This window comes from Struthio camelus, chromosome 38 (genome assembly GCF_040807025.1).
Source record: "Struthio camelus isolate bStrCam1 chromosome 38, bStrCam1.hap1, whole genome shotgun sequence".
Classification (NCBI taxonomy): Eukaryota; Metazoa; Chordata; class Aves; order Struthioniformes; family Struthionidae; genus Struthio; species Struthio camelus.
In genome coordinates, this window is record NC_090979.1 from 570,699 (window position 1) to 595,977 (window position 25,279).

A 25,279-nucleotide genomic window follows, 5' to 3' on the forward strand; every position below is an offset into this window, starting at 1 on the left:
CGCGGAACGGGAAGGAGGGGGCGGGGCCGCGCCGCCATGTTGAGGTCACCGGAAGGTGGCGGAGGCGGGGGCGGAGCCGAGCGTCCCGGCCGCGCCGCCATCATGGGGAGGTCGCGCAAGCGCAGCGCCCACGCAGGCAGCGGCCGCCATGCTGGGAGTGGCGGGACACGCTCGCGCTCTCTCTCTCTCTCTCTCTCTCTCTCTCGCTCTCGCTCTCTCTCTCTCTCTCTTCCCCCCCCCAACACACCCGGCATGTCCCGCGGCGGCTGCCGTCCAGACGGCCGCCATCTTGGGAGTGGCGCGGACGCCGCGCCGCGGCCATATTGGAAGTGACGCACCGCCTCACAAACACCCGCTTCTCCACGTGGGTTTTTATTATTTTCCCTTTTTTTGGTGTTTTTTTTTGCCGTTTTTACTCCTTTGTAACAATCCGTCCAAAAAAAAAAATAAACGCGGGGCCGCGCCAGCCCCCGCCCCCGGAGCAGACCCGAAACCTCGCTGGCCTTTTGGGGGGGGGGAGACCATGGAGGGGGGGAAGGGACTGAAATGAGGTAGATGGACCAAAACCCCACGTTTACGCCCCAAATCGCGTGGGGAGGGGGAAGGGGGGGCGCAACTGGGAGTTTTGGGACGAAACAAGGGGGTTTGGGGGCCAAAGAGAGGCAACCGCGGCGCTGGGGGGAGGCCCACGCACCGTTGTCGGGTGAACGAGGGCCTTTTGGGGGGAAACGGGGCGGTTTGGGGGCATTTTGGGGTGGAACGGCGGGTTTCGGGGCAGAACGAGGACGTTCGTGAGGTGACCGAGGGGTTTCAGCTCCACTGGGGTGGTTTGGAAACCGAATGAGGCGGTTTGGGATGTGGGGGGGGGGAACCGGCAGTTTTGGGGGAAAATGAGGTGTTTTGGGGCAAAACCGGGCCACTTTGGGGTCGGACGAGCGGGGCTGAACCGAGGCCGTTAGGGGCAACCAAGAGGAAAACGGGGCGGGGGAAACGTGGGCGTTTGGGTCAAACAAGGGGGTTTCGGGGTGAAACGAGGCAGTTTGGGGCAAAACGGGGGGGCCTTGGGCACATGGGGAGGTTTCGGGGTGAAACGTGGTTTTAGGATGAAACAGGCTTTAGGGTGAAACGAGGCAGTTTTGGCTCAGCTGAGGCAGCTCGGGGTCAACCGAGGCAGTTTTGGGGTGAAAGGGGGAGGTTTGGGGGTGAAACGAGGTGGTTCTGGGGTGGAACAGGTTTTTGGGGTGAAATGAGGGGTTTTGGGGATGAAATGGGGCGGTTTTGGGGTGAGACTGGGCAGTTCCAGGGTGAAATGGGGCAGTTCTGGGCTGAAATGAGGTGGTTTGGGGGTGAAACAGGGCATTTTGGGGGTGAAACGAGGCTGCTTTGGGGTGAAACGAGGCTGCTTTGGGAGTGAAACAGGGCAGTTTTGGGGTGAAACAGGGCAGTTCTGGGGTGAAAGGGAGTGGTTTGGGGTGAAACAAGGCAGTTTGGGGGTGAAACGGGGTTGTTTTGGGGTGAAACAGGGCAGTTCTGGGGCGAAAGGGGGTGGTTTTGGGGTGAAACAGGGCAGTTTTGGGGTAAAACAAGGCAGTTCGAGGGTGAAAGGGGGCAGTTTAGGGGTGAAAGAGGCTGGTTCTGGGGTGAAAGGGGGCAGTTTTGGGGTGAAATTGGGCGGTTTGGGGGGGAAACAGGGCAGTTTGGGGTTGAAACGAGGCTGTTCTGGGGTGAAAGGGGGCAGTTTAGGGGTGAAACAGGCTGGTTTTGGGGTGAAAAGGGGCAGTTTTGGGGTGAAATGAGGTGGTTTAGGGGTGAAACGGGGCGGTTCTGGGGTGAAACAGGCTGGTTCGGGGGTGAAATGGGGCGGTTTTGGCGTGAAAGGGGGTGGTCTATGGGTGAAACGGGGCGGTTCGGGGGCGAGACGAGGCGGTTCTAGCACGAACCGGGCAGCTCCTGGCTCGGCGGAGACGGCGCGGGGGCCGGCGGCGGCGGCTGTCCGGGGGCGACGGCGTCCGGCATCGTCGTCTCCCTCACTTGGGCGCCGGCGGGACGGGGCAGCGCAGGGCCGGACCCGGGGGGCCGGGCGGAGGCGTCGGGACCCACCGGGGCGGGTAGGGGCCGCAGCGGGGCAGCCGGACGCCGCGGAGGGTGGACGCCCACGAGGACGAGCCCTGCGGCGCCGGCGGAAAGAGAGACACAGACAAGAGACGGGACGGGGAGGGAAGAGGATCGGGGCGTGGAAGGGGGAAGGAGGTGGCAACTCAAAGCAGGGCCCCCCGGAGCGGACCCAGGCGTCCGGGAGCCCCCCTCACCTCGACGGTCCTGGCCCGGGCGTCGGGCTCCGGGCGACCCCGGTTCTGCCGGAGCTGGTTGAGGCTGGGCTTGAGGCCCGGCGCGCCGGCCGTCTCTCGCGCCCACTCGTCCACCAGCCGGTGGAAGTCGTCCGTGAAGAGGCCTTTCTTGGCGGCCGGCGGCGGCCGGCAGGGATCTGCGGGACGCGGGCGCCGTTAAGCTGCCGGCGAGGGGCCCAGGCGTCCTGGGGCCGCGGGGTTTTTGGGAGGGGGGAGGCGCACGTCCTCCGGTACCTGGCGGAGCCGGACCCTGGGAGCCGCTGGGGGGCTGCGAGTCGCTGGCGGCGGAGCAGGAGGAGCGGGGGGCCGGCGGGCCGCCGCGCTCTGGGGACGCGGCGGGGATTCGCTGGTGGCTGCTACGGGGCTGAGCCAGACCCCCGAACCGCCCCCCCCCCCCCGAAAACCCAGGCGTCCCCGTCCCCCCTCCCCGGAGCGGTCCGAGCCCCCCGCGGCGGGCCCAGGCGTCCCCCCTCCCCGGAGCGGTCCGAGCCCCCCGCGGCGGGCCCAGGCATCCCCCCTCCCCGGAGCGGTCCGAGCCTCCCGCGGCGGGCCCAGGCGTCCGGGCGCGTGCTCACCTGCGAGCGCGGGGCCGGCGTCGGGGCCGGGGGCCGGCGGGCGCCCCCGGGCTTTGCCTTTGAGGGCCCGGGGCCGGCGGGGGGAGGCGGGGGGCGGCCCCGGCTCGCCGGGCTCCCCCCGGGCGTCCTTGAGGGCCCGCAGGCGGGCGTAGAGCTCCTGCAGTTCCCGGTCCTGCTGCGCCCGCAGCGTCACCACCTCCTGGATGTGCCTGGCGAGGACGGGGGGGACGCGACGGGGCCGTCACTCGGGGGCCGAGGAGGGTGGCCCCGGACGCCTGGGCCCCTTGCCCGGCCTTCTCCTTACTTCTCCCGCAGCTGCTGCAGCTCGGCCTTGAGGTCCTCGTCCTCGAGCTCGGAGTCGCCGTCGCTGCTCATGGGCGACGAGGGCGAGTGGGCGCCGGAGCCCGGGCGGCGCGGTCCGTCCCGGGGGGCGGCCGAGGCCTCGCTGTCCGAACCCGATCCCCCCGGCGGGCTGCCCGGTGCTGCCTGGGCGCCGGGGGGCTCCTCCGCCCCCCGCGCCGGCACCGCCACCACCTGCGGCGGGGGAGAGAGATGGGAGACGATGCGCTCAGCGGCGGGGAGCCGGACGCCGGGGCCCCTTCGCTGGGGGGAAGGAGCAGCGAGGCAGGCTGGGGGTTCAGGGACGGCTCTTTGGGGGGGTCTCTGGGAGAGGTTGGGGGTCCCTGGGGCATTTTGGGGGTCCCTGAGGTGGCACCCATTCCCCTCTAGGTGGCCCTGGGGCATTTTGGGGGACCCCTAGGCAGCTCCCATCATCTCTGGGGGGTCCTTGGGCATTTTGGGGATCCCTGGGGTGGCTCCTGTCATCTCTGGGGGGTCCCTGGGGCAGCTCCCATCATCTCTGGGGGTCCCTGGGGCATTCTGGGGATCCCTGGGGTGGCTCCTGTCATCTCTGGGGGTTCCTGGGCAGCTCCCATCATCTCTGGGGGGTCCCTGGGGCAGCTCCCAGCCCCTCTGGGGGTCCCTGGGGCATTTTGGGGGACACCTGGGCAGCTCCCAGCCCCTCTGGGGGTCCCTGGGGCATTTTAGGGGACCCCTGGGCAGCTCCCGTCCCCTCTGGGGGGTCTCTGGGGCAGCTCCCGTCCCCTCTGGGGGGTCCCTGGGGCATTTTGGGAGACCCTTGGGCAGCTCCCAGCCCCTCTGGGGGGGACCCAGGGGCTCCCCACAGCAGCCGGGGGGTCCCCTCAAGAGGACGGCGCCCCGCTCCCGCCAACGCCCGGACGCCGGGGCCCCCCCCCCAAGTCGCCGCACCCACCTGGAAGCGTCCGCGCCGGAAGGACCCCGCGGCCGCGCCGAGCCGCGGGGTTGACCCATCCTCGGCGGGGGGCACCCCGAAACGGCCCCCGGCCGACCCCGGCCTCGGCTCCTCCGCTTCGCCTGCCCGGGGAGAGGCCGGGGGGGGGTGAGCGCGGGGCGCCCCGAAACGGCCCCCGACCCCCAACCGCCCCCCCCAACCCCAGCTACGTGGAATGGCAAAACGATGGGAGGGTGGCGGCGGGGGCAAAACAAACCGGGGAGGGGGCAAAGGAAGCAAACGAGCGATGGGGAGCCTAGGCGCGAGCCCCGGCCGCGAGGCGACGCTACCTTGCCGGGGTTTGGCCCTCTTGAACAAGGCGGCGGGCTGGCGGAGCCTGTAGGCCCAGCTTTTTAATTTGCGGGTCCACGTTTTCTTGCTAATGGGGTTTTTGAGACTAGGGCAAGTAAACCTGAGGCCGAAATATCCACCTCCTGCCGGCGGGCGCGCGGCTCCCGGGCGCAGCGGCGGCGGCGGCGACGCGATGGCGTCGGCGGGGCGGCCCTCGGCCCTCTCCGGCGTCGGCTCCGCCGGCGGCTCCTGCGGAGAGCGGGGTCCCGAGCTAGCCCTGCCGCCGCCGCCCCCCGCCAGCCCCGCTGAGCCCCCGCGACTCACGTGACGCTCCGGCCGCGGGGCCGGGGGGCCGCCGAGGCTCTCCGAGGAGGAGGAGGAAGGCGACTCGAGGCCGAGGCCGTCGCGCTGGCTCTCGGCGCAGCCGTGCTCGGGGTACAGCAGCGTCCGCAGCTTCTCGTCCAGCGTCCGGATGCCGGTGTCCGCGAAGTCCCGCTTCGGGGGGCCGTCGCTGTCCGACGCCTCCGGCTCCCGACCCGGCGCCTCCGGCGCTCCCGGCACGGCCGGCTCCGCGGCTTGGGGTGCGGACATCTCCGGACCTTGGGGCACGGAAGTCTCTGGGGCTTGGGGGATGTCCAGCTCCAAGCCTTGGGACAAGGATAGCTCCGGACCTTGGGGCATGGATGCTTCCGGGCCTTGGTGGATGGACATCTCTGGACCTCCCGGCACGGATGTCTCCAGACCTCGGTGGATGGATGTCTCCAGACCTTGGTGGATGGACGTCTCTGGACCTCCCGGCACGGATGTCTCCAGACCTCGGTGGATGGACGTCTCCAGACCTTGTGGCACAGATGTCTCTGGACCTTGATGCATGGATGTCTCCGGACCTTGGTGGATGGACGTCTCTGGACCTCCCGGCACGGATGTCTCCAGACCTTGGTGGACGGATGTCTCCAGACCTTGGTGGATGGACATCTCTGGACCTCCCGGCACGGATGTCTCCAGACCTTGGTGGATGGACGTCTCCAGACCTTGGGGCACAGACGTCTCTGGACCTTGGTGGATGGATGTCTCCAGACCTCGGGGCACAGACGTCTCCGGACCTCGGTGGATGGACATCTCAGGACCTTGGGGCACCTCCAGCTCCATGGCCCCGGCTGGCTCCTCCGGACCTGCGGCGACCCGGAGAGGCCGTCACCGGCGGCGTCCACCTTTTTCCCGCTCCGTGCGGCCGCGCTCACTCACCGGCAACGGGCGCCGGCGGCGGGCCGGGAGCCTCCCGGTTCCTGATGGTCTGGTTGATGCAGAAACGCCAGCGGCCGACGGGAGACGACTGGGGGGCGCCTTCGCCTGGCGGCGGAGCCGGCGGGCAGCTTCGAGCCGAGCCCCGGCGGCTCGAGCCGCCCCCGCCGCTGGCCGAGCCGCCCCCGTACTCACCGCTGGCCGGGGCGCTCTGCGCCGCTTCGGGCGGCCCTGCCTGCGCGGAGACACCGGGGTTGGCGGCGAAGACGGCGCGGGGTGGGACGGGAGACGCCGGCGGGGAAGGGGACGCGCGTGGCCCTACCTGGGCGGCCGCGGAGGGCGGGCTGCGCAGGATCTCCCGCGCCTGCGCCACGATGGCCTGCAGCTCCTCCACGAACTTCTCCCTCTCGCCCTCCAGCACGAAGTTGTCTTCGACCTGGCGGCGTTAACGAAGCGGCGGGCCGTTAGCGCGCGGGGCGGCGGCGGTGAGGGTGGCGGCGGGCGGCGAGGGGGGGAACGCTCACCATGTAGTCGGCGATGTCCTCGGGGGCGTCCCCGTCGGCGTCGAACTTGAACGTCACCATCTTGCTGTCGTGGGTCTCCAGCTGGCACTCCACCGTGTTGTCCCCCGGCGCCGAGACCTGGTCGAGGAGGAGGAAGGGGGTGAGCGGACGGGGACGCCGCGCGTCCCCCCCCTCTCCCCGTCCGTCTGCGCCCGTGTCCCCCACCGACCTGCAGGACCGTCAGCTGGAAGCGGGCGCCCTTGTCCGGCCGGGGGCAGGAAGCCCGACGCTGCCTGCTCCGGTCGGCTTTGCTGCCGGCGGGCTCGTGGTCGGGGCTGCGGAGGAGGCGGTGAGTGAGACGGGGGGGTTGTGTCGGCCCCCTACTTGCGCCGTCCCCCCAACCCTGCAACACCCGCCTCGAGCCCGCTCACCCCAACGTCGCCTCCGGCTTCGCTGCGCCCGGCGGCTGCTCCGCCTGCGGAGAGAGCGGGATGCGAGCGGGAGCTGGCGGCCGACGGCGGGTCCCCGCCGCCCCGGCCGCCCCCGAACCTGCGCAGCCTCCTGCCCCGCGGACGGCGCGGTCTCGGCGCCGGCCAGGCTCCATGGCGCGTAGCCCGGCTGCAGGAAGGCCGTCGGCTCCGGCGCGTAGCCCGGGAACGCGCCGAAGCCCGTCGGCTCCGGCGCGGCGAAGGTGGACGCCTGGGGATACGCCGGCAGCTCCGGCGGCTCTGGCTCCGGCGGGGCCCCCTCGGATGGGGCGGCGAAGGGCACGGCCGGCGGCTGCATCCCCGGAGCCGGCTGCATCCCCGGAGCCGGCTGCAGCGGCATCGCGGCGGCTTGCTGCATGCCCGGAGCTGGCTGCATCGTGGCCGCCGGCTGCATTGCAGCAACTCGCTGCATCTCAGGAACCGTCTGCGGCTGCATCGCGGGGATCGGCTGCATCCCGGGAACCGTCTGGGGCTGCATCGCGGCCGCTGGCTGCATCGTGGGGATCGGCTGCATCCCGGGAACCGTCTGGGGCTGCACTGCGGCCATCGGCTGCATCGCGGGGACCATCTGAGGCTGCATCGCGGCCGCTGGCTGCATCGCGGGGATCGACTGCATCCCAGGAACTGTCTGTGGCTGCATCGTGGGGATCGGCTGCATCCCGGGGACCATCTGCGGCTGCATCACGGCGATTTGCGGCATCGCAGGAACCGTCTGGGGCTGCATCGCGGCCGCCGGCTGCACCGGGGTAGCCGGCTGCATTGCAGGAACCGTCTGCAGCTGCATCCCGGCCGCCGGCTGCATCCCGGGGACAGTCTGCAGCTGCATCGCAGCGACTTGCTGCATCCCGGGAAATGTCTGGGGCTGCAGCGCGGCTGCCGGCTGCATCGCAGGTGCTGGCTGCATCGGGGGAGCCGGCTGTGGCTGCATCGTGGCGACTTGGTGCATCGCAGGGACTGTCTGCGGCTGCATCGCGGCTGCTGGCTGCATCATGGGAGCCGGCTGTGGCTGCATTGCGGCGACTTGGTGCATCGCAGGGACCGTCTGCGGCTGCATCGCGGCTGCTGGCTGCATCGGGGGAGCCGGCTGTGGCTGCATCGCGGCGACTTGGTGCATGACGGGGACCGCCTGCGGCTGCATCGCAGTGACTTGCTGCAGCCCGGGGACCGCCTGGGGCTGTATCACCTCCGCCGGCTGCATCGCAGGGACCGCCTGCGGCTGCATCGCCGGGCCCGGCACGCTCGGAGCCGCCTGGGGCTGCGCCGGCATCGCGGCGGCCGCCTGCCCCGACAGGGAGGCGTGCCGCAGCGGGGCCGGGTCAGGCCCGGCGCCGGCCGAGGCGGCTCGGCTCTGCGGGAAGCCGGGCGCCGGCTCCCCGTCGACGGCCGGGGGCTCCGGCTGGGCGCGCGGAGAGGAGGCGGCTGCCAGCGCCGGCTGCGCCGCCGCGGCCCCGACGGGCTCCGGGGCCGGTCCGTCCGCCCCAAAGGCTGCCTGCGGGTCGAGGTGCTGCAGGGGGACAGAGAGCAGGAGGGGTTCAGGGGCGCCCGCGCGGGCTCCCCCTTCGCAGCCCGGGGCGGAGAAACGTGCCAGCGCCGTCGCGTCTGAGGGGCGGACGCTGAGCCAGCCGGCCTCGCCGGCGGCGGGGACCTTACCGCGAGCGGCGGGTGCTGCCGGGCGGCCAGGGGTGAGACACAGGTCAGCGGCAGCAGCGGGGAGCGACCCAGGTTCGGCGGCTGCGGGAAGGGCGAGGGCGGCTGCAGTTCGGGCGGAAACCCGCCCCACGCCGCGGCGGTGGCCCGCGGGGAGCCTCTTACCCCCTGGTAGCACCCGACGAGCTGCAGCGGCGGGTAGAGGTGCTCGGCTGGGCCCGGCGGCTCCGCGAAGGCGGCGAGGCCGGAGGCGTCCGAGACGGCGCTGTTCTCGGAGAGGCCGTCGGCTGGACGGGGACGAGAAGGAAAGGGGGAGGTTGAGCGAGGGCGGGCGGCGAAGCGGCGCGAAACGGGGGCGACGGGAGGGTCGTACCGGCGGCCCGGTGCTGCAGCAGCTGCTGCCGGACGTGCTGGTCCACCTCGGTGTCCTCGCTCTCGGGGCCGCCGGCCGGCGCGGCCACCCCCGGCGTCCCCCGGCCCCGCGAGTCCCGGCGCTCGTCGGCGCCGCCGGCTTGCCGCCGCTCCCGCGTCTTCCTCACCAGGGCCAGCCGGTCCCGGATGGATTTGGCCACGGCTTTGGAGTCGCTCTCGTGGAAGAAGCCGGATTTCACCTGGAGCGAGGGCGGGTTCGGAGCGAGGCCGGCCCCGCCGGCGGCCCTCGCGCCCCCTTCCCTCGGCCCCGCCGCTCACCATCTCGTAAGCCACCTCCTCGGGGACGTCGGCCTCCAGGTTGAAGCTGAACTCGATGGCCTCGTTGTCCTTGTGCTTCCCCTTCAGCTTCTTGGGGTCCTCCACCCAGAGGCGCAGCGCCAGCGAGGAGTCGCGGCCGCCGTCGTCCTCCGCCAGCTCCACGCGCAGGCCCGTGTCCTCGGCGAAGAACGCGTGGTTCAGCAGGTCCCGGATGGAGAGCCTGGGGGCCGGGGGGGGCGGGGGCGAGCGGTGGGCCGGGGGGACGCCGGCGGGGGCCCCGCCGCGGGCGCCCGCCTCTCCTACCTCTCCGCTTTGTTCTGCCGGATGCAGCCCTCGATGATCTCCTTCACCTCCGGGTCCGTCACCTTGTTGAAGCTGGCCGGCTTGATGCCCTGCGAGGGCAGGAGAGAGGTTGAGACCCGGGGCGCCGGGCAAGGGGAGGGCCGGCGTCCCCGCGTCCCCGTCGGGCCACGCACGCTGGTCACTTTGCGGTAGATCTGGGCGGCGTTTTGGCACTCGGAGTAGGGGTACTCGGAGGTGCCCATCTCCAGCATGCACATGCCGAAGGCGTAGACGTCCACCGACTCGTCGTAGCGCTCCTCGTACATCTCCGGCGCCATGAACTCGGGGGTGCCTGCGAGGGCGGCAGCGAGCTGAGCCGCGCGGCCGGCCGCAGGGGCGCGCGGGGCGGCCGGCCGCGGCGCCGCCGCTCACCGATGACGCTCTTGGCGAAGGAGGTGCGCATGAGGGTGGCCAGGCCCAGGTCGCCGATCTTGACGGAGCCCGTGGGGCCGGTGATGAAGATGTTGTCGCACTTGAGGTCGCGGTGGATGATGGGCGGCGTGCGGGTGTGCAGGAAGTGCAGCCCCTTGAGGATCTGCCGGCACCAGCTCCGCAACACCTTGGGCTTCATCACCTTGAAGCGCTTCAGGTACCTGGGGGGGCGGCAGGAGACGGGCCACCGCCCCCCTCCGGCGCCCGCCCCGGGCAGCCCCGCGCGGCCCCAAACCCCCTCGCTTTGTCCCCAAACGCAGGCTCACCCGAACACCCTCGTCATGTCCCCAAACCCGTCGCCATGGCCCCGAGCGCCCTCTCTGCGTCGCCAAACCCCCTCGCTGCGTCCTCGAGTCCCCTCGCTTTGTCCCCAAACCTTGGCTGCCCCAAACCCCCTCACTGCAGCCCCAAACCCCCTCGCTTTGTCCCCAAACCTTGGCTGCCCCAAACCCCCTCACTGCAGCCCCAAACCCCCTCGCTTTGTCCCCAAACCTTGGCTCCCCCAAACCCCCTCACTGCAGCCCCAAACCCCCTCGCTTTGTCCCCAAACCTTGGCTCCCCCAAACCCCCTCACTGCAGCCCCAAATCCCCTCGCTTTGTCCTCAAACCTTGGCTCACCCTAACCCCCTCGAATATTCCCCAAACCCCCTCCCCATGTCCTCAAGTCCCCCTCACTTTGTCCCCAAACCTTGGCTCACCCAAACCCCCTCGAATTGTCCCCAAACCCCCTTGCTTTGTCCCCAAACCCCCTCGCTGCATCCTCGAGTCCCCTCGCTTTGTCCCCATACCTTGGCTCACCCAAACCCCCTCGATTTGTCCCCAAACCCCCTCGCTACGTCCCCAAACCTTGGCTCACCCAAACCCCCTTGCCGTGTCCCCAAACCCCCTCGCTGCGGCCCCGAGCATCCTCGATGTGTCCCCAAACCCCCTCGCTGCAGCCCCGAGCATCCTCGACGTGTCCCCAAACCCCCTCGCTGTGTCCCCAAACCCCCTCGCTGCGGCCCCGAGCATCCTCGATGTGTCCCCAAACCCCCTCGCTGTGTTCCCAAACCCCCTCGCTGCAGCCCCGAGCATCCTCGATGTGTCCCCAAACCCCCTCGCTGCAGCCCCGAGCATCCTCGGCGTGTCCCCAAACCCCCTCGCTGCGGCCCCAAACCCCCTCGCTGCGGCCCCAAGCATCCTCGATGTGTCCCCAAACCCCCTCGCTGTGTCCCCAAACCCCCTCGATGTGTCCCCAAACCCCCTCGACGTGTCCCCAAACCCCCTCGACGTGTCCCCAAACCCCCTCGCTGCGGCCCCGAGCATCCTCGACGTGTCCCCAAACCCCCTCGACGTGTCCCCAAACCCCCTCGCTGCAGCCCCGAGCATCCTCGACGTGTCCCCAAACCCCCTCGCTGTGTCCCCAAACCCCCTCGCTGCGGCCCCGAGCATCCTCGATGTGTCCCCAAACCCCCTCGACGTGTCCCCAAACCCCCTCGCTGCAGCCCCGAGCATCCTCGGCGTGTCCCCAAACCCCCTCGCTGCGGCCCCAAACCCCCTCGCTGCGGCCCCAAGCATCCTCGATGTGTCCCCAAACCCCCTCGCTGTGTCCCCAAACCCCCTCGCTGCGGCCCCGAGCATCCTCGATGTGTCCTCAAACCCCCTCGCTGTGTCCCCAAACCTCCTCACTGCGGCCCCGAGCATCCTCGCCGTGTCCCCAAACCCCCTCGCCGGGCGGGCGCCACTCACGTCTTGAGCGTGCCCGACGTCATGAGCTCGGTGACGAGGACGATGCACTTCTTGCCCTTGAGCGTGGACTCCCAGGAGTCGTAGAAGCGGACGATGTTGGGGTGCTGCAGCCCCTTGAGCATCTCGGCCTCCTCCTTGAACCGCTGCTGCTCGGCCTTGGTCAGCTTCCGGTCCTGGGGGGGGGGGACGCGAAGGGACCCCGCGCGACCCCGCCGAATTCGTCGCCGAACCCCGAGGCGCCTTTCCCGCCGCCGCGCCGCCGCCAGATCCCATCCGGCCCTCGCGAGCCCTCTCGCTATTCCCCGCGGCCGCTTTATCGCTCGTTAGAGGAGGCCGCAATTAATTCGCCGTGGCCTCGTGCCCATCGCCGGGCTCCCGCTCGGGGCCGCGGCGGAGCGAGCCAGGGCCGGGCCAACGGCTTCCCCTGGGGGGAAAAGGGCTCCGAACCGGGGCCAGGACCAACCCGCGCTGGGAAAACGGCAAATTTGGGGGCGTTTTATCGAGGGGTCTGGCCGTCGGCGGCGTTAACCGATGAGCTTAGCCAAGGAGCTTAATGAATTTATGAGAGTAATAATGAGGGAATCGGACGGGTCGCTCGACGGCTCGGGGGCGTTTCGGGGGTCGCCGCCGCCAGTTCGCAGAGGGCGCTCGACGGATCGGAGAAGCGAAGGTGGGATTTGGGGGGGGACGGATCGGAGAAGCGAAGGTGGGATTTGGGGGATTTGGGGGGACGGACGGAGGTGGGGAACGGAGGCGAGGGCCCGTCGGGGGACGCGCGGAGCCGACGGGCTCGAGCGCCGACCCCGAGGGTTGGGCGGCCGAGCGCGGCGCTTCGTTCGCCTTTGTGGGGCGGACGGGAACGTGGCCGGGGCGAAGCCGGGACGGCGCCGACCTCACCTGCAGCTCGCACCAGGCCACCTCCACCCAGGTGTCGGTGTCGAAGCCCTTGAAGACCGTCTTGAACGCGCCGCGGCCCAGCTCGATGTCGAACTTGAGGAAGCGGCCGCCCGGCGAGGTGGCCACCGCTTTCATCTCCGCCTCCTCCTCGATCTCCTGCTTGGCCTTCTCCCGGCCGGTGCCGCCGCCGCCGCGCGCTTCGGGTCCCCGCTCCGCCGCTCGCTGCTGCTCCTCCTCCACCAGCTCCACGCTCTTGCGGAAGAAACGCTTCCTCTCCGGGGCGCCGGCCGGCGCGGGGGGACCCTCCGCCGATGCCCCCCGCGGCTTCTCCGCGCCGCCGGGCTCCCCCGAATCGGTGGCCATGGTCCCCGCGACGCTTACCGGGGCGCTGCCATCGCCGCCTGCCAAGAAGGAGGAGGAGGAGGAGGAGGAGGAGGAAGGAGGAGGAAATGGGGAGGTGGGAGGGGGGGGGATGCCGGGGATGCAGACCGGCCCCCGTTCCCCCCACCACCACCACCCCTCACCTCCGACCTCCGGCCGCTCTTACCCGCTGCGGGGACAAAGCCGGCGGTGGCGGCGGCGGCTCACGCGGGCGCCGAGGACCCGGCGGCGGCGCCGGCCCTGCCGGGGGGGGGCTCCATCGCCGCCCCCCGCCCCGGCCGCCGCTTCCTCCCCGCCGAGGACTTCCGGGGCCAGCGTCCCCCCCCCCCCCCCCCCCCCGCCCCTATAGCCCCCCCCCTCCTCGCTCCTCCCACACCCCCGCCCTATGCTCCCCATACCCCCCCAGCCCCTATAGCCCACCTGCGAGTCCCCCCCGCAGCCCCTATAGCCATTTCCCCCGCAGCACCTACACCTATAGCCCCCCCCACACCTATAGCCCCAGTGCCCCCAGCTCCTATGATCCCTATAGCCCCTGTACCCCCATGCTCCTATAGCCCCGGTGCCCACAGCCCCTATGATTCCTATAGCCCCCACACCCCTATAGCCCCGGTGTCACAGCCCCTGTGATTCCTATAGCCCCCACACCCCTATAGCCCCGGTGCACGCAGCCCCTCACTCCCTATAGCCCCCATGCCCCTATAGCCCTGGCACCCACAGCCCCTATGATTCCTATAGCCCCCACACCCCTATAGCCCCGGTGCATGCAGCCCCTCACTCCCTATGGTCCCTATAGCCCCCATGCCCCTATAGCCCTGGCACCCACAGCCCCTATGATTCCTATAGCCCCCACACCCCTATAGCCCCGGTGCACGCAGCCCCTCACTCCCTATGGCCCCTATAGCCCCCACGCCCCTATAGCCCCAGTGCCCACAGCCCCACATCCCCTACAGCCCCTGTACCTCTACGTGCCCTGTGGCACCCTCATCCTTACAGCCGCAGTACTCACAGCCCCAGGCCCCCTATAGCCCCTGTGCCTCTACAGTCCTATAGCCCCCGCAGTCCTATAGCCCCGGTGCCCACAGCCCCACACCCCCTATACCCCCCTATGACCCCTATAGCTCCTGGCCCCCCACACTCCTGTAATCACCACACTGTTATAGCCCCAGTGCCCACAGCCCCACATTCCCTATGGCCCCTATACCTCCACATGCCCTATAGCCCCGGTGCCCACAGCCCCACACCCCCTATGGCTCCTATAGCCCCTATACCTCCACGCTCCTACAGCTCCCACACTCCTATAATCCTAGTGCCCCCAGCCTCACATCCCCTATGGCTCCTATACCTCTGTACCTCCATACTGCTATAATTCCCACGCCCCTATAGCCTCAGCACCTGCAGCCCCACATCTACAGTCCTTGTACCCGCCACACTCCCTACGGTCCCTCCAGCCCCACATCTCTAGGACCCTGATGCCCTATGGCCCCTATAGCTCTTCCAAACCCACACCCCTATGGCCCTGGTGCCCTATGGCCCCTATAGCTCCTCCAGCCCCACACCCCTATGGCTCCTAGAGCCCTATGGCCCCTATAGCTCCTCCAGCCCCACACCCCTATGGCCCTGGTGCCCTATGGCCCCTATAACCTCTCCAGCCCCACACCCCTATGGCTCCTAGAGCCCTATGGCCCCTATAGCTCCTCCAGCCCCACACTCCTATGGCTCCTAGAGCCCTATGGCCCCTATAGCTCTTCCAAACCCACACCCCTATGGCCCTGGTGCCCTATGGCCCCTATAACCTCTCCAGCCCCACACCCCTATGGCTCCTAGAGCCCTATGGCCCCTATAGCTCCTCCAGCCCCACACCCCTATGGCCCTGGTGCCCTATGGCCCCTATAACCTCTCCAGCCCCACACCCCTATAGCCCCAGCACCCTATAGCCCCTATGGCTCCTCCAGCCCCACACCCCTATGGCCCTGGTGCCCTATGGCCCCTATAACCTCTCCAGCTCCAGCTCCAGCCCCACCCCCCTATTGCCCCTATGGCCCCTCCAGCCCCACACCCCTATGGCCCTGGTGCCCTACGGATCCTATAACCCCCCCCCAGCCCCACACCCCTATGGCCCCTCCAGCCCCTATGGCCCCCCACGGCCCCCTCACCCCGCCCCCCCACTCACGGGGGTCACGTGACGCTGGCTCCCCGCGCGCTCCGGCGGGGGAAGGGGGGCGCGCGCGGGGGCTGCTGGGAGCTGTAGTCCTCCCCCCCGCCCCACGCCCGCCTCAGGCCGCCATCTTGCCGCCGTGAAGCGCGGGGGGCAACGCCGCGATCTGCCGCCCCCCCCCCCCCGCCCTTTCCCGCCGCCGCACCGGGAAGGGGGCGGGAAAGGGCGCGGGGGGAGGGGGGAGCGGGGAAACGCCGCCGCCCTGCGCCTCCCGGGCGGCCCCAAAGCGGCCGCGGCCCCGCTGCTCCCTGCCGCCGAGGCGGCGCCTCCCGGGCCTCGCCGCGGGCGATGGCGCGAAGGCCTCGCCGGACAAAATGGCGGCCGCAGGCGGCCCGCTGCGAGCGACCTCCCTCCTTCCCTCCCTCCCTCCCCCGCGGGGCTGCGGCGGGGCGCAACGCCGCCAACGGGGCCGCGCTGCCCCCGCCTCCCCCCGGCTGCCGCCGCCGCGCTGCCCGCTTCGGCCCGGCCCCCCCCCCCGCCGCCGCCGCCGCCGCCGCCGCCGCCGCCGCCGCCGCCACCGCCCCGATCGACCCTCTCGGCGCGCGCCTGCGCGGGCCTGGCGCCGCCGAGCTCTCGGCGCTCGGCTGCAGGCGGCCTGCCCGCCGCTGTCATGGCGGCGCCCGCGCTCTTCGCCGAGGGGGTGCGGGCCGTGCTCGGCGCCTGGGCCGCGCTGCAGGTGAGGGCGGCGCCTATAGGCGGCCCCTATAGGCGGCGGGGGACCTCCGCGCGCGGACCGCAGCCTGCAGGCCCTGGTCAACCGGGGGGGAGGAGGGGGCTTCGGCTTCTATACATCCTCCCTATAGAGGCCCCGCGGGAGGGGCCCGGCTCCCCCTATAGATGCCCCTGGCACGTGCCTCCTATAGGCACCTGGGGGTGTGTGTGAGTCCCTATAGGGCTCCCCTGGCCCGTGTGTCCTATAGATACTTGAGAGTGGGGGCTAGAGTCCCTATAGGGCTCCCGACACGTGCCTCCTATAGGCACCTGGGGGTGTGTGTGAGTCCCTATAGGCCTCCCCTGGCCCGTGTGTCCTATAGATACTTGAGAGTGGGGGCTAGAGTCCCTATAGGTCTCCCCTGGCGCGTGTCTCCTATAGATACTTGAGAGTGGGGGCTAGAGTCCCTATAGGGCTCCCCTGGTGCATGTCTCCTATAGGTACCTGGGGGTGTGTGTGTGTGAGTCCCTATAGATGTCCCTGGCACGTGCCTCCTATAGGTACCTGTGTGTGTGTGTGTGTGTGTGTGTGTGAGTCCCTATAGGGCTCCCCTGGTGCACGTCTCCTATAGGTACCTGGGGAGGATGGGTAAGTCCCTATAGGGCTCCCCTGACATGAGTCTCCTATAGGTACCCAGTCACAGTGGCTGAGTCCCTATAGGGCTCCCCTGGCACGCGTCTCCTATAGGTACCTGGGGAGGATGGGTGAGTCCCTATAGGGCTCCCCTGACATGAGTCTCCTATAGGTACCCAGTCACAGTGGCTGAGTCCCTATAGGGCTCCCCAGGCGTGCGTCTCCTATAGGCACTGAGGAGAGGGCAGCGAATCGCCACAGGGATCCTATAGGGGAGCCTGCTGCCCTATACGTCCCACACAGCGCAGACGAGCCCTATAGGTGCCTGCCGCGGGGATGTGGGGGGGGGGGCAGCAGGGCACCCCGCATGGCTGAGGGGGGGGGTGTCCCTTGTCCCTGCGGCAGGGGCGGGGGGGAAGGGGCCCAGGCGCCCCCAGTGGGGGGAGGGGACGGGGGCCCAGGCTTCCGGGGGGCCCAGGCGTCCAAGCGGATCCCTCCCTCTCCCCCCCCCCCCCGCAGGTGGCGGTGGAGAACGGCTTCGGGGGCGCCCGGGGCGCCGAAAAAGCGGCCTGGCTGGCGGCCGCCCTGCAGGACTTCTTCCAGCGTAACGGTGAGCCCCGGACGCCTGGGCCCCGAGGGTGGCGGGTGGGGATGCCTGGGCCCATCCCGTCCCATTAACACCCCCCCCCCCGATCCCAAATTCCCCCCCCCATCCCGCAGCCGACCTGGAGCCGGAGGAGGTGGAGGATTTCCTGGCCGAGGTGATGGACAACGAGTTCGACACGGCCGTGGAGGACGGCAGCCTGGCGCAGGTTGGGGGACGGGGACACGGCGTTTGGGGGGGGGGGGGGGGACACGACGGGGGCCACCGCCACCTCAACCCGTTCGCTCCCCGCCCAGGTCAGCCGCCAGCTCCTGACCCTCTTCGCCCTGGCCGCCCGGGGCGACGCGGCCGCCGTGGGGGCCGCCGTCGCCCGCCTGGGCCGCCCGGGCCCCCCCCTCCGCGCCGTCGAGGCCACTGCCACCGCCGAGGACACCGCCGAGGTAAGGGGGGGGGGACACACACACGAGGGACCTCCCCCCCCCACACCACCCCTCACGGCCCTTTTGCCCCCCCCCCAGGCGATGGAGTGCGGCCCCCCGCCGGACCCCGACGCTTGGACCCTGGTGCAGCGGAGGCGGAAGTGAGGGTTGGGGGGGGCAATAAAGGAGACCCCCCCCCACCCTGGCGGCGGGGGGGAACTTCCACGAATCCTGTTTTATTTTTAACGCCGAAAACAGCCTCAAAGTGGTGTGTTTGGGGGTAGCTGCCTCACCGAGGGCCCAGGCGTCCGGGGGCTCAGGGCAGCCCCAGCAGGGCCCCCCCCAGGCCCAGCAGCAGCAGGGCCGGGGGGGGACGCCGGGGCCCCCCCCAGGCTCCGTCCAACGCCAGCTCCACCTCCACGGGGTAGTGGTCGCTCACCGCCAGCGCCTGCCGTCGGGGACGCCGGGGCCACCGTCACCGGGGGTCTCTCCCCCCCCGCCAAAACCCATCCTGCTGCCCTTCCGGGGCGTTTCGGACAGGGGGCCCCGGCGTCCGGCTCACCTGCTCCTCGGTCAGCCCCAAGCGGGCGGTGAAGTTGAAGGCTCGAGCCGAGCCCGGCACCACCAGGCCTCGGCTGCGCTCGCCGGCCACCACCACCCTGGGCCGGCGCAGGGCGGGGTGAGGGCTGGGGCTGCCCCACGGCGCCCCGCATCGCCCCACGGCCGCCCCACATCGCCCCCCGGCCGCCTCCCGGGCCGCACCGGTCGTAGGGGCAGCGCATGGAGCCCCGCACGGTGCTGCTGCCTCCCCGGCGCCCCATAATTGCCCCACATCGCTCCCTGGCGCCCTGCAGCTGCCCCACATCACTCTCTGGCACCCCACGGCTGCCCCACATTGCCCCACAGCCACCCCACATCGCTCCCTGGCACCCCACAGCTGCCCCACAGCGCCCCCCCCGGGCCGCACCGGTCATAGGAGCAGCGCGTGGAGCCCTGCATGGTGCTGCCGCCCCCCGGCACCCCATAATTGCCCCACATCACTCCCTGGCGCCCTGCAGCTGCCCCACATTGCCCCACAGCCACCCCACATTGCTCCCTGGCACCCCACAGCTGCCCCACAGCACCCGCTGGGCCGCACCGGTCGTAGGGGCAGCGCACGGAGCCCTGCACGGTGCTGCTGCCCCCCCGGCGCCCCATAATTGCCCCACATCACTCCCCGGTGCCCCGCAGCCACCCCACATCGCCCCCCAGCTGCCCCACATCACCCCCCGGCCGCCTCCCGGGCCGCACCGGTCGTAGGGGCAGCGCGTGGAGCCCCGCACGGTGCTGTCGGTCTCGTCCCCCAGCAGCCAGCGGAACGGCGGGTCGCGGCGTAGCCGGATCCGGTCCCAGCGGCTCCCGGCCACGTAGCCGCAGCCCGCGTTGAAGTCACCGAGGAAGAGCACGTCCTGGCGGGGAGGAAGAGGGACTCACCCGGACGCCGGGGCCCCCGCGGCGGGGGAAGGGGTGGGGACGCCCGGACGCCGGGGCCCCGCCGTACCTGCTGCCCCCAGCGCTCCCGCACCCGCTCGTAGACGTCGTGGAGGGCGTCGATCTCGGCTTCGGCGGCCCCGGGCGCCGCGTGCAGCGGCACCAGCACCAGCTCCGGCAGCGCTGCGGAAGGGGGAAGAGCAGGCGTCAAGGGGCCCCGGTGTCCGGGCCGGTGGGGTCCCGGCGTCCGAGGTGCCGCTCACCCGGGCTGGGCAGGTCGAAGCGGGTCACGAAAGGCTCCCGGGCGAAGACGTCGGGGCGCTGCGGGTGGGCGTCCTCGTACACGAACCAGTCCCGGAGCCGGGCCCGGCCCGGCCTGCGGCGGTTTGGGGGGGGGGGGGAGGGCAGCAGCGGTGGGAGCGGGTCCCGGACGCCTGGGCCCCCTCTCCCCGGACGCCTGGGCTCACCGGTAGAAGTAGACGTAGCGCTCGCGGTAGGACCCCCGGCCCAAGGGGGGGCTGCTCAGGGCTTGGTAGGTGCCGGGGCCGGTGGCCCTGCAGGGGGGAGGCGGTGGCGGGGTGAGGCCCGGACGCCTGGCCGCCCCCCCCCCCCGGACGCCTGGGCCCCCCCCCGGACGCCTGGGCCCCACCTGTCAAGGGCGTCGAGGAGCAGAGGCATGACCTGCCCCTTGGCGTCCACCACCTCCTGCAGCACCATGATGTCGCAGCGCGCGATGATCTGGGGGGGTGGGGGGGGGGGAAGGGGTCATCAGTGCCCCCCAGGTGTCCCTATAGCCCCCCCCGCCCCATAGCCCCTCTCTCCTGCCCCATAACCTGCCCTCCCCAGCCCCACAGCCTGTCCCCTCCTGCCCCCATGCCCCTTCCCACCCCATACTCCCCCCTCTCCTGTTCCCCCTGCCCCATAGCCTGCCTTCCCCAGCCCCCTCCCACCCCACAGCCCTCTCTCCTGTCCCCCCACCCCATAACCTGCCCTCCCCCACCCCAGAGCCCTCCCCTGCCCCATAACCTGCCCTCCCCAGCCCCCTTCCACCCCATACTCCCCCTCTCCTGTCCCCCTGCCCCATAGCCTGCCTTCCCCAGCCCCCTCCCACCCCACAGCCCCCTCTCCTGTCCCCCCCACCCCATAGCCTGCCTTCCCCAGCCCCCTCCCACCCCACAGCCCCCTCTCCTGTCCCCCCCACCCCATAGCCTGCCTTCCCCAGCCCCCTCCCACCCCACAGCCCCCTCTCCTGTCCCCCTGCCCTATAGCCCGCCTTCCCCAGCCCCCTCCCACCCCACAGCCCCCTCTCCTGTCCCCCTGCCCTATAGCCTGCCTTCCCCAGCCCCCTCCCACCCCATAGCCCTCTCTTGTCCCTTGCCCCATAACCTGCCCTTCCCCACCCCACAGCCCCCTCTCCTGTCCCCCCACCCCATAACCTGCCCTCCCCTGCCCCATAACCTGCTCTCCCCCACCCCAGAGCCCTCCCCCACCCCATAACCTGCCCTCCCCAGCCCCCTCCCACCCCATAGCCCCCTCTCCTGTCCCCCCTCCCCCATAGCCCGCCCTCCCCAGCCCCCTCCCACCCCATAGCCCCCTCTCCTGTCCCCCCTGCCCCATAGCCCGCCCTCCCCAGCCCCCTCCCCCGGCCCGTACCCGCCCCAGCGCCCCCCGCACGTCGTCCCGCGCCGCCTTGCTGCTCCCCAAGCGCCGCGCGTTGAAGGCGCCGACGCGGAAGGCCGCGGCGCCCCCCAGCAGCAGCAGCAGCGCCGCCAGCAGCAGCAGCCCCCGCCCCACGGCCGGCCCCATGGCGGCGGCGGTGCCCCCCGCCCCGCTCCGTCCCTCCCCCCGCCCGGGCTATTTTCGGTTCCCCCCGCCCCGGCCATGGGGCAGCTCCCTCCCCCTCCTTCCTGCCCCGACGGCGCGGCGGATGCGCGCTGTGCCTGCACTTCCGGCTACTCTATGGTTGACCCCCCCCCCGCGTGCCTATCACGCCGCTCTAGCCCCCGCGCGGCGGGCGGGGGGAGGGCGCTTTCCATGCGGCCACTCGTCTGCCCCGGGTCCTCCCAGCCCGGGTTTGCGACATCGCGGCGCGCTTGACGGCACCTCCCCTCCCACCCTCCGCTCAACCTACCCCTCCCCAAACCCCAGCGAAGGGGCGCCTTTGCGACAGTGCGTGAGTGGGCGCGCTTTACGGCGGACGGCCTCGGCGGGGGGCTGCGGCTCGGCGTTTGCGACACGCGGTGGGGGCACGAGGAGGCGCTTTACGGCAGGGGCAGCAAAGGAAGGGGGGGGAATCTGTGGGGCCAACGGGGGAGGGGGGGCGGGGACCGGCGGGGTTTGTGGGGCCATTGAGGGACCGGGGAGCTAGTGGGAGCTCCTGGGAGGGGGTCTATAGGGACTGTGGGGCTCATGGGGGGGTTGTGGGGCGCTGGGGGGCTCCTTGGTGGGGCCTGGGGGGCAAAGGGGAGATCGTGACAGGTCTATAGGGCCATGGGAGCTCATTGGGGGAGGTCTGCGGGACAATTGGGGGGCGCATGGGGACTCATGGGGGGTCTGTGGGGCGATTGAGGAGCCTGTGGGGCCATGAGAGCTCAGTGAAGGGGCTTATAGGGCAATTGGGGCTCATTGGGGGGGTCTCTGGGGCAATTGGGGGGGTCTGTGGGGCCATAGGGGTTCATTAGGGGGGTCTTTGGGGCAATTGGTGGGTCTATGGGGCCATAGCATCTCATTGGGGGGGTCTCTGGGGCAATTGGGGGGTCTATGGGGCCAGAGGAGCTGATTGGGGAGGTCTCTGGGGCAATTGGGGGGGTCTGTGGGGCCATAGGGGCTCATTGGGGGGTCTGTGGGGCAATTGGTGGGTCTATGGGGCCATAGCATCTCATTGGGGGTGTCTCTGGGGCAATTGGGGGGCCTATGGGGCCATAGGAGCTGATTGGGGAGGTCTCTGGGGCAATTGGGGGGCCTATGGGGCCATAGGAGCTGATTGGGGAGGTCTCTGGGGCAATTGGGGGGTCTGTGGGGCCATAGGGGCTCATTGGGGGGGTCTGTGGGGCAATGGGTGTTTGGGGGGCATATGGGGGGATCTATGGGGTCATGGGGGCTCATTGGGGAGGTCTGCGGGGCAACTGGGGGGTGAGGGGGGGGTCTATGGGCCCCCGGGGGCTCACGGGGGAAGTCCGTGGGGCAAAACGGAGGCGACGAAGGGGATCCGTGGGGGCTCCCTGGTGGGGCAAAGGGAGCCGGTCGGGGGGGGGGTGCTGACGGGGCCCCGTGCCCCCCCAGCTGCCGCTGCGCGTCCCCCCCCCCCCCCCCCCCCGGCGATGGCACCATGCCGTTGGCCGTGAGCTGGCCCTTCCCCGCCGGCCCCCCGCTGCCCTGGGCCCTGGCCAGCCGCCTCGTCACCGGCCTCGTGGGCACCTACAGCTGCGTCTGGACCCGTGAGTGCCCCGCGGCCCCCCCACAGAGGGGGACTGGTGTGTGTGGGGGGGTGCCCCTGCCCCCCCCCAAGCTCAGTTCCCCCCCCCCCGCCCGGCCCCCCTTTGCAGGGTACCTGAACCGCCTGCGGGTGCACAACGTCGAGGTGCTGCACGAGCTGCTCGAGCGCCGCGGCCCCGCCACCCCGCTGCTCACCCTCGCCAACCACCGCTCCTGCATGGACGACCCCCACCTCTGGGGTAGGCGAGGGGCTCTGGGGGAGGGGGGGGAACGGGTCTTAGGGGTGCTCTGGGGGCTTTAGGGAGGTCCTGGAGATGCTCTGGGGGCTTTGGGGGCATCCTGGGGGGCTTTGGAGAGGTCCTGGAGGGGTGTTGGGGTGCTCTGGGGGGTCCTAGAACATCTTGGGGGGTCTCTGGAGGGTCCTGGGGGGCACTACAGTGCTCTGGGGGGGTCCTGGGGGGCTTTTGGGTGGTCCTGGAGGTGCTCTGGGGGGGTCCTGAGGGTCTCTGGGGGGATCCTGGAAGCTTTGAGAAGATCTTGGGAGGTCTCTGGGGAGTCTTAGGGGGCTTTGGGGAGGTCTTGGGGGTGCTGGGGGTGCTCTGGAGGCTTTGGGGGGGTCCTAGGGGTGCTCTGGGTTCCCTGTGGGGTCCCAGGGAGGCTTTGGGGGTCTCAGAGGGGCTTTGGGGAGGGTCTTGGGGGGGTCCTGGTGGGTCCAGGGTGGCCCTGGGGCCCTTTGGGGGGCTCCTGGTGGGTCCTAGGGGTCTTTGAAGAGTCCTGGGGGGGGGGCTCTGGGGGGTCCCAGGGGTGCTTTGAGGGGGTGTTGGGGGCCTTCCAAGGGGTGTTGTGGGTGCTGGGGGGGTCTTGGGGGTCCTAGGGGCATTTTGGGGAGGTCCTGGGGGGCTTTGGGGGGTCTCTGGGGCCCCCGTAACCCCCCCGTAGGGATACTGAAGCTGCGGCATGTCTGGAGCCTGCACAAGATGCGCTGGTGAGTGGGGCGGGGGGGGGGTTGGGGGAGGAGGGGAGCCCCGTTTCCACCCAAATTCACCCCGTTTCGCCCCCCCAGGACCCCCACGGCTGCCGACATCTGCTTCACCCGCGAGCTGCACTCCCGCTTCTTCAGCCTGGGCCGCTGCGTGCCCGTGTGCCGAGGTGCTGGAGGGCAACTGGGGGCTGCTGGGGACCACTGGGGGCTGCCGGGGGGCAACTGGGAGCCACTGGGAGGCTGCTGGAGACTGTTGGGAGCCACTGGGGGCTGCTGGAGCGCAACTGGAAGCCACTGGGGGCTGCTAGGAGGCAACTGGGGACCACTGGGGGCTGCTGGGGGGCAACTGGGAGCCACTGGGAGGCTGCTGGAGACTGTTGGGAGCCACTGGGGGCTGCTAGGAGGCAACTGGGGACCACTGGGGGCTGCTGGGGGGCAACTGGGAGCCACTGGGAGACTGCTGGAGACTGTTGGGAGCCACTGGGAGCTACTGCGGGGCAACTGGGAGCAACTGGGGCACAATGGGGCGAAGGCAGCGCAGCTGGGGAGGGCCAGGCAGGGCTCCTCGTCCATGCCGGTAGCTCCCAGTTGGTACTGGGGCGGTCCCAGTCTGTACTGGGAAGGTCCCAGTGCCCTGGCTTGGTACCCCAGGGGACGGCGTCTACCAGCGGGGGATGGACTTCATCCTGGAGAAGCTCAACCAGGGCGACTGGGTGCATGTCTTCCCCGAAGGTACTGGGAGCACTGGGAGGGACTGGGAGCGCTGGGGGACAGGGGGCATGTCTTCCCTGAGGGGACTGGGAGTGCTGGGAGGGACTGGGAGATGGGGGATATGTCATCCCTGAGGATACTAGGAGGGACTGGGAGTGCTGGGAGATGGGGGACAGACATGTCTTCCCTGAGGATACTGGGAGCACTGGGAGATAAGGGATATGTCTTCCCTGACCATACTGGGAGGGACTGGGAACACTGGGGGATGGGAGGCACATCCTCCCTAAGGGTACCGGGAGGAACTGGGAAGGACTGGGAGCACTGGGGAGGGCTGCGAGGGACTGGGGGGCACCGGGAGATGGGGTGCACACCCCCCCAAAGCGTACTGGGAGGGACTGGGAGTACTGGGAGGTGCTGGAGGTGCCCCCGCAGCCTCCCCACGCCCCCCCCCCATCCCTGCAGGCAAAGTGACCGTGGGGCAGGAGTTCGTGCGCTTCAAGTGGGGTGAGACCCCGACCCCCAACTGCCCCCGACCCCCAGCTGCCCCCCAAGTGTCCCCCCAGCTGCCCCCAACCCCCAAGTGTCCCCCCAGCTTCCTCCCAACTCCCAGCTGCCCCCCTTGGCCCTGCGAGCGCCCCATCTCAACCCCCCATCTGCCCCCCAGCCCCCCAGGTGCCCCTTTCTGCCCCCCAAGAGCCCCCCAACCCTGAAGAGCCCCCCTAACTGCCCCTCAATCCCCCGTTGCCCCCGCCTGCCCCCCTTTCTGCTCCCAAATACCCCCAAGCGCCCCCTCAGCCCCCAGCTGCCCCCCAAGTGCCCCTTTCTGCCCCCGAAGTGCCCCCTCAGCCCCCAGCTGCCCCCCAAGTGCCCCTTTCTGTCCCCCAAGCACCCCCTTGGCCCCCTTTCTGCCCCCAAGTGCCCCTTTCTGCCCCCCAAGTGCCCCCTCAGCCCCCTTTCTGCCCTCAAGTGCCCCTTTCTGTCCCCCAAATGCCCCCTCAGCCTCCTAGCTGCCCCCCAAGGGCCCTCTCAGCCCCCTGTCCTCCAAGCACCCTCTCGGCCCCCCTCCTGCCCCCCAAGCACCCCCTTGGCCCCCCAAGTCCCCCCTGCGCACCTCTCCGCAGGCATCGGGCGCCTCCTGGCCGAGTGTCGCCTCGACCCCGTCATCCTGCCCCTGTGGCACGGGGGTGAGTGGGGCTGGGGGGGGGGGGACACGGGGGGACGTGGGGGGATGTGGAGAACATGGGGGGCAGGGGAGACGTGGGGGGATAATGAAAGGATGTGG

The 25,279-nt window shown here is 70.6% G+C and overlaps 4 protein-coding genes across 8 annotated transcripts in view; 2 read left to right on the plus strand and 2 right to left on the minus strand.

Annotated features, from left to right (window-relative positions):
• Positions 1 to 351: 351 nt before the first annotated feature.
• WNK3 (WNK lysine deficient protein kinase 3) lies at positions 352 to 13,111 on the minus strand. Of its 5 annotated transcripts, none has more exons than XM_068924179.1 (25): positions 13,043 to 13,111; positions 12,496 to 12,896; positions 11,599 to 11,741; positions 9,811 to 10,031; positions 9,573 to 9,730; positions 9,400 to 9,488; positions 9,097 to 9,316; positions 8,780 to 9,017; positions 8,572 to 8,693; positions 8,410 to 8,490; positions 6,821 to 8,263; positions 6,703 to 6,746; positions 6,501 to 6,606; positions 6,293 to 6,409; positions 6,091 to 6,204; positions 5,964 to 6,003; positions 5,772 to 5,876; positions 4,851 to 5,698; positions 4,526 to 4,775; positions 4,197 to 4,318; positions 3,228 to 3,457; positions 2,924 to 3,132; positions 2,583 to 2,672; positions 2,310 to 2,485; positions 352 to 2,168 (listed from the first exon to the last, which is right to left on the minus strand). In XM_068924179.1, exons 2-25 carry the CDS (start codon positions 12,856 to 12,858, stop codon positions 2,028 to 2,030), a joined length of 5,670 nt encoding a protein of 1,889 aa, XP_068780280.1. In that variant the 5' UTR covers positions 12,859 to 12,896; positions 13,043 to 13,111; the 3' UTR covers positions 352 to 2,027. The 5 variants fall into 5 exon arrangements, with proteins under 5 accessions (XP_068780280.1, XP_068780283.1, XP_068780278.1 ...); XM_068924182.1 differs by having other exon boundaries at positions 4,667 to 4,775; positions 11,599 to 11,771; XM_068924177.1 differs by having other exon boundaries at positions 11,599 to 11,771.
• Positions 13,112 to 15,653: 2,542 nt separating this feature from the next.
• TSR2 (TSR2 ribosome maturation factor) lies at positions 15,654 to 17,628 on the plus strand. The gene is made up of 5 exons (XM_068924187.1): positions 15,654 to 15,767; positions 16,896 to 16,986; positions 17,097 to 17,188; positions 17,277 to 17,420; positions 17,499 to 17,628. The coding sequence occupies exons 1-5, from the start codon at positions 15,702 to 15,704 to the stop codon at positions 17,562 to 17,564; spliced, it is 459 nt and encodes a 152-aa protein (XP_068780288.1). The 5' UTR covers positions 15,654 to 15,701; the 3' UTR covers positions 17,565 to 17,628.
• On the minus strand, positions 17,622 to 20,747 carry DNASE1L1 (deoxyribonuclease 1 like 1). Its single transcript, XM_068924186.1, has 8 exons — positions 20,523 to 20,747; positions 19,519 to 19,607; positions 19,337 to 19,423; positions 19,133 to 19,245; positions 18,940 to 19,052; positions 18,690 to 18,847; positions 17,962 to 18,058; positions 17,622 to 17,847 (listed from the first exon to the last, which is right to left on the minus strand). Exons 1-8 carry the CDS (start codon positions 20,673 to 20,675, stop codon positions 17,716 to 17,718), a joined length of 942 nt encoding a protein of 313 aa, XP_068780287.1. The 5' UTR covers positions 20,676 to 20,747; the 3' UTR covers positions 17,622 to 17,715.
• A 106-nt stretch (positions 20,748 to 20,853) lies between these two features.
• Positions 20,854 to 25,279, plus strand: part of TAFAZZIN (tafazzin, phospholipid-lysophospholipid transacylase) — a 4,654-nt gene continuing 228 nt past the window's right edge. Inside the window, exons 1-8 of the mRNA XM_068924117.1 lie at positions 20,854 to 21,109; positions 22,152 to 22,306; positions 22,415 to 22,543; positions 23,244 to 23,289; positions 23,368 to 23,453; positions 23,938 to 24,018; positions 24,460 to 24,501; positions 25,119 to 25,181. Coding sequence (XP_068780218.1) covers positions 22,198 to 22,306; positions 22,415 to 22,543; positions 23,244 to 23,289; positions 23,368 to 23,453; positions 23,938 to 24,018; positions 24,460 to 24,501; positions 25,119 to 25,181 — 556 coding nt within the window. The 5' untranslated portion in view covers positions 20,854 to 21,109; positions 22,152 to 22,197. The remainder of the gene's footprint in view (positions 21,110 to 22,151; positions 22,307 to 22,414; positions 22,544 to 23,243; positions 23,290 to 23,367; positions 23,454 to 23,937; positions 24,019 to 24,459; positions 24,502 to 25,118; positions 25,182 to 25,279) is intronic.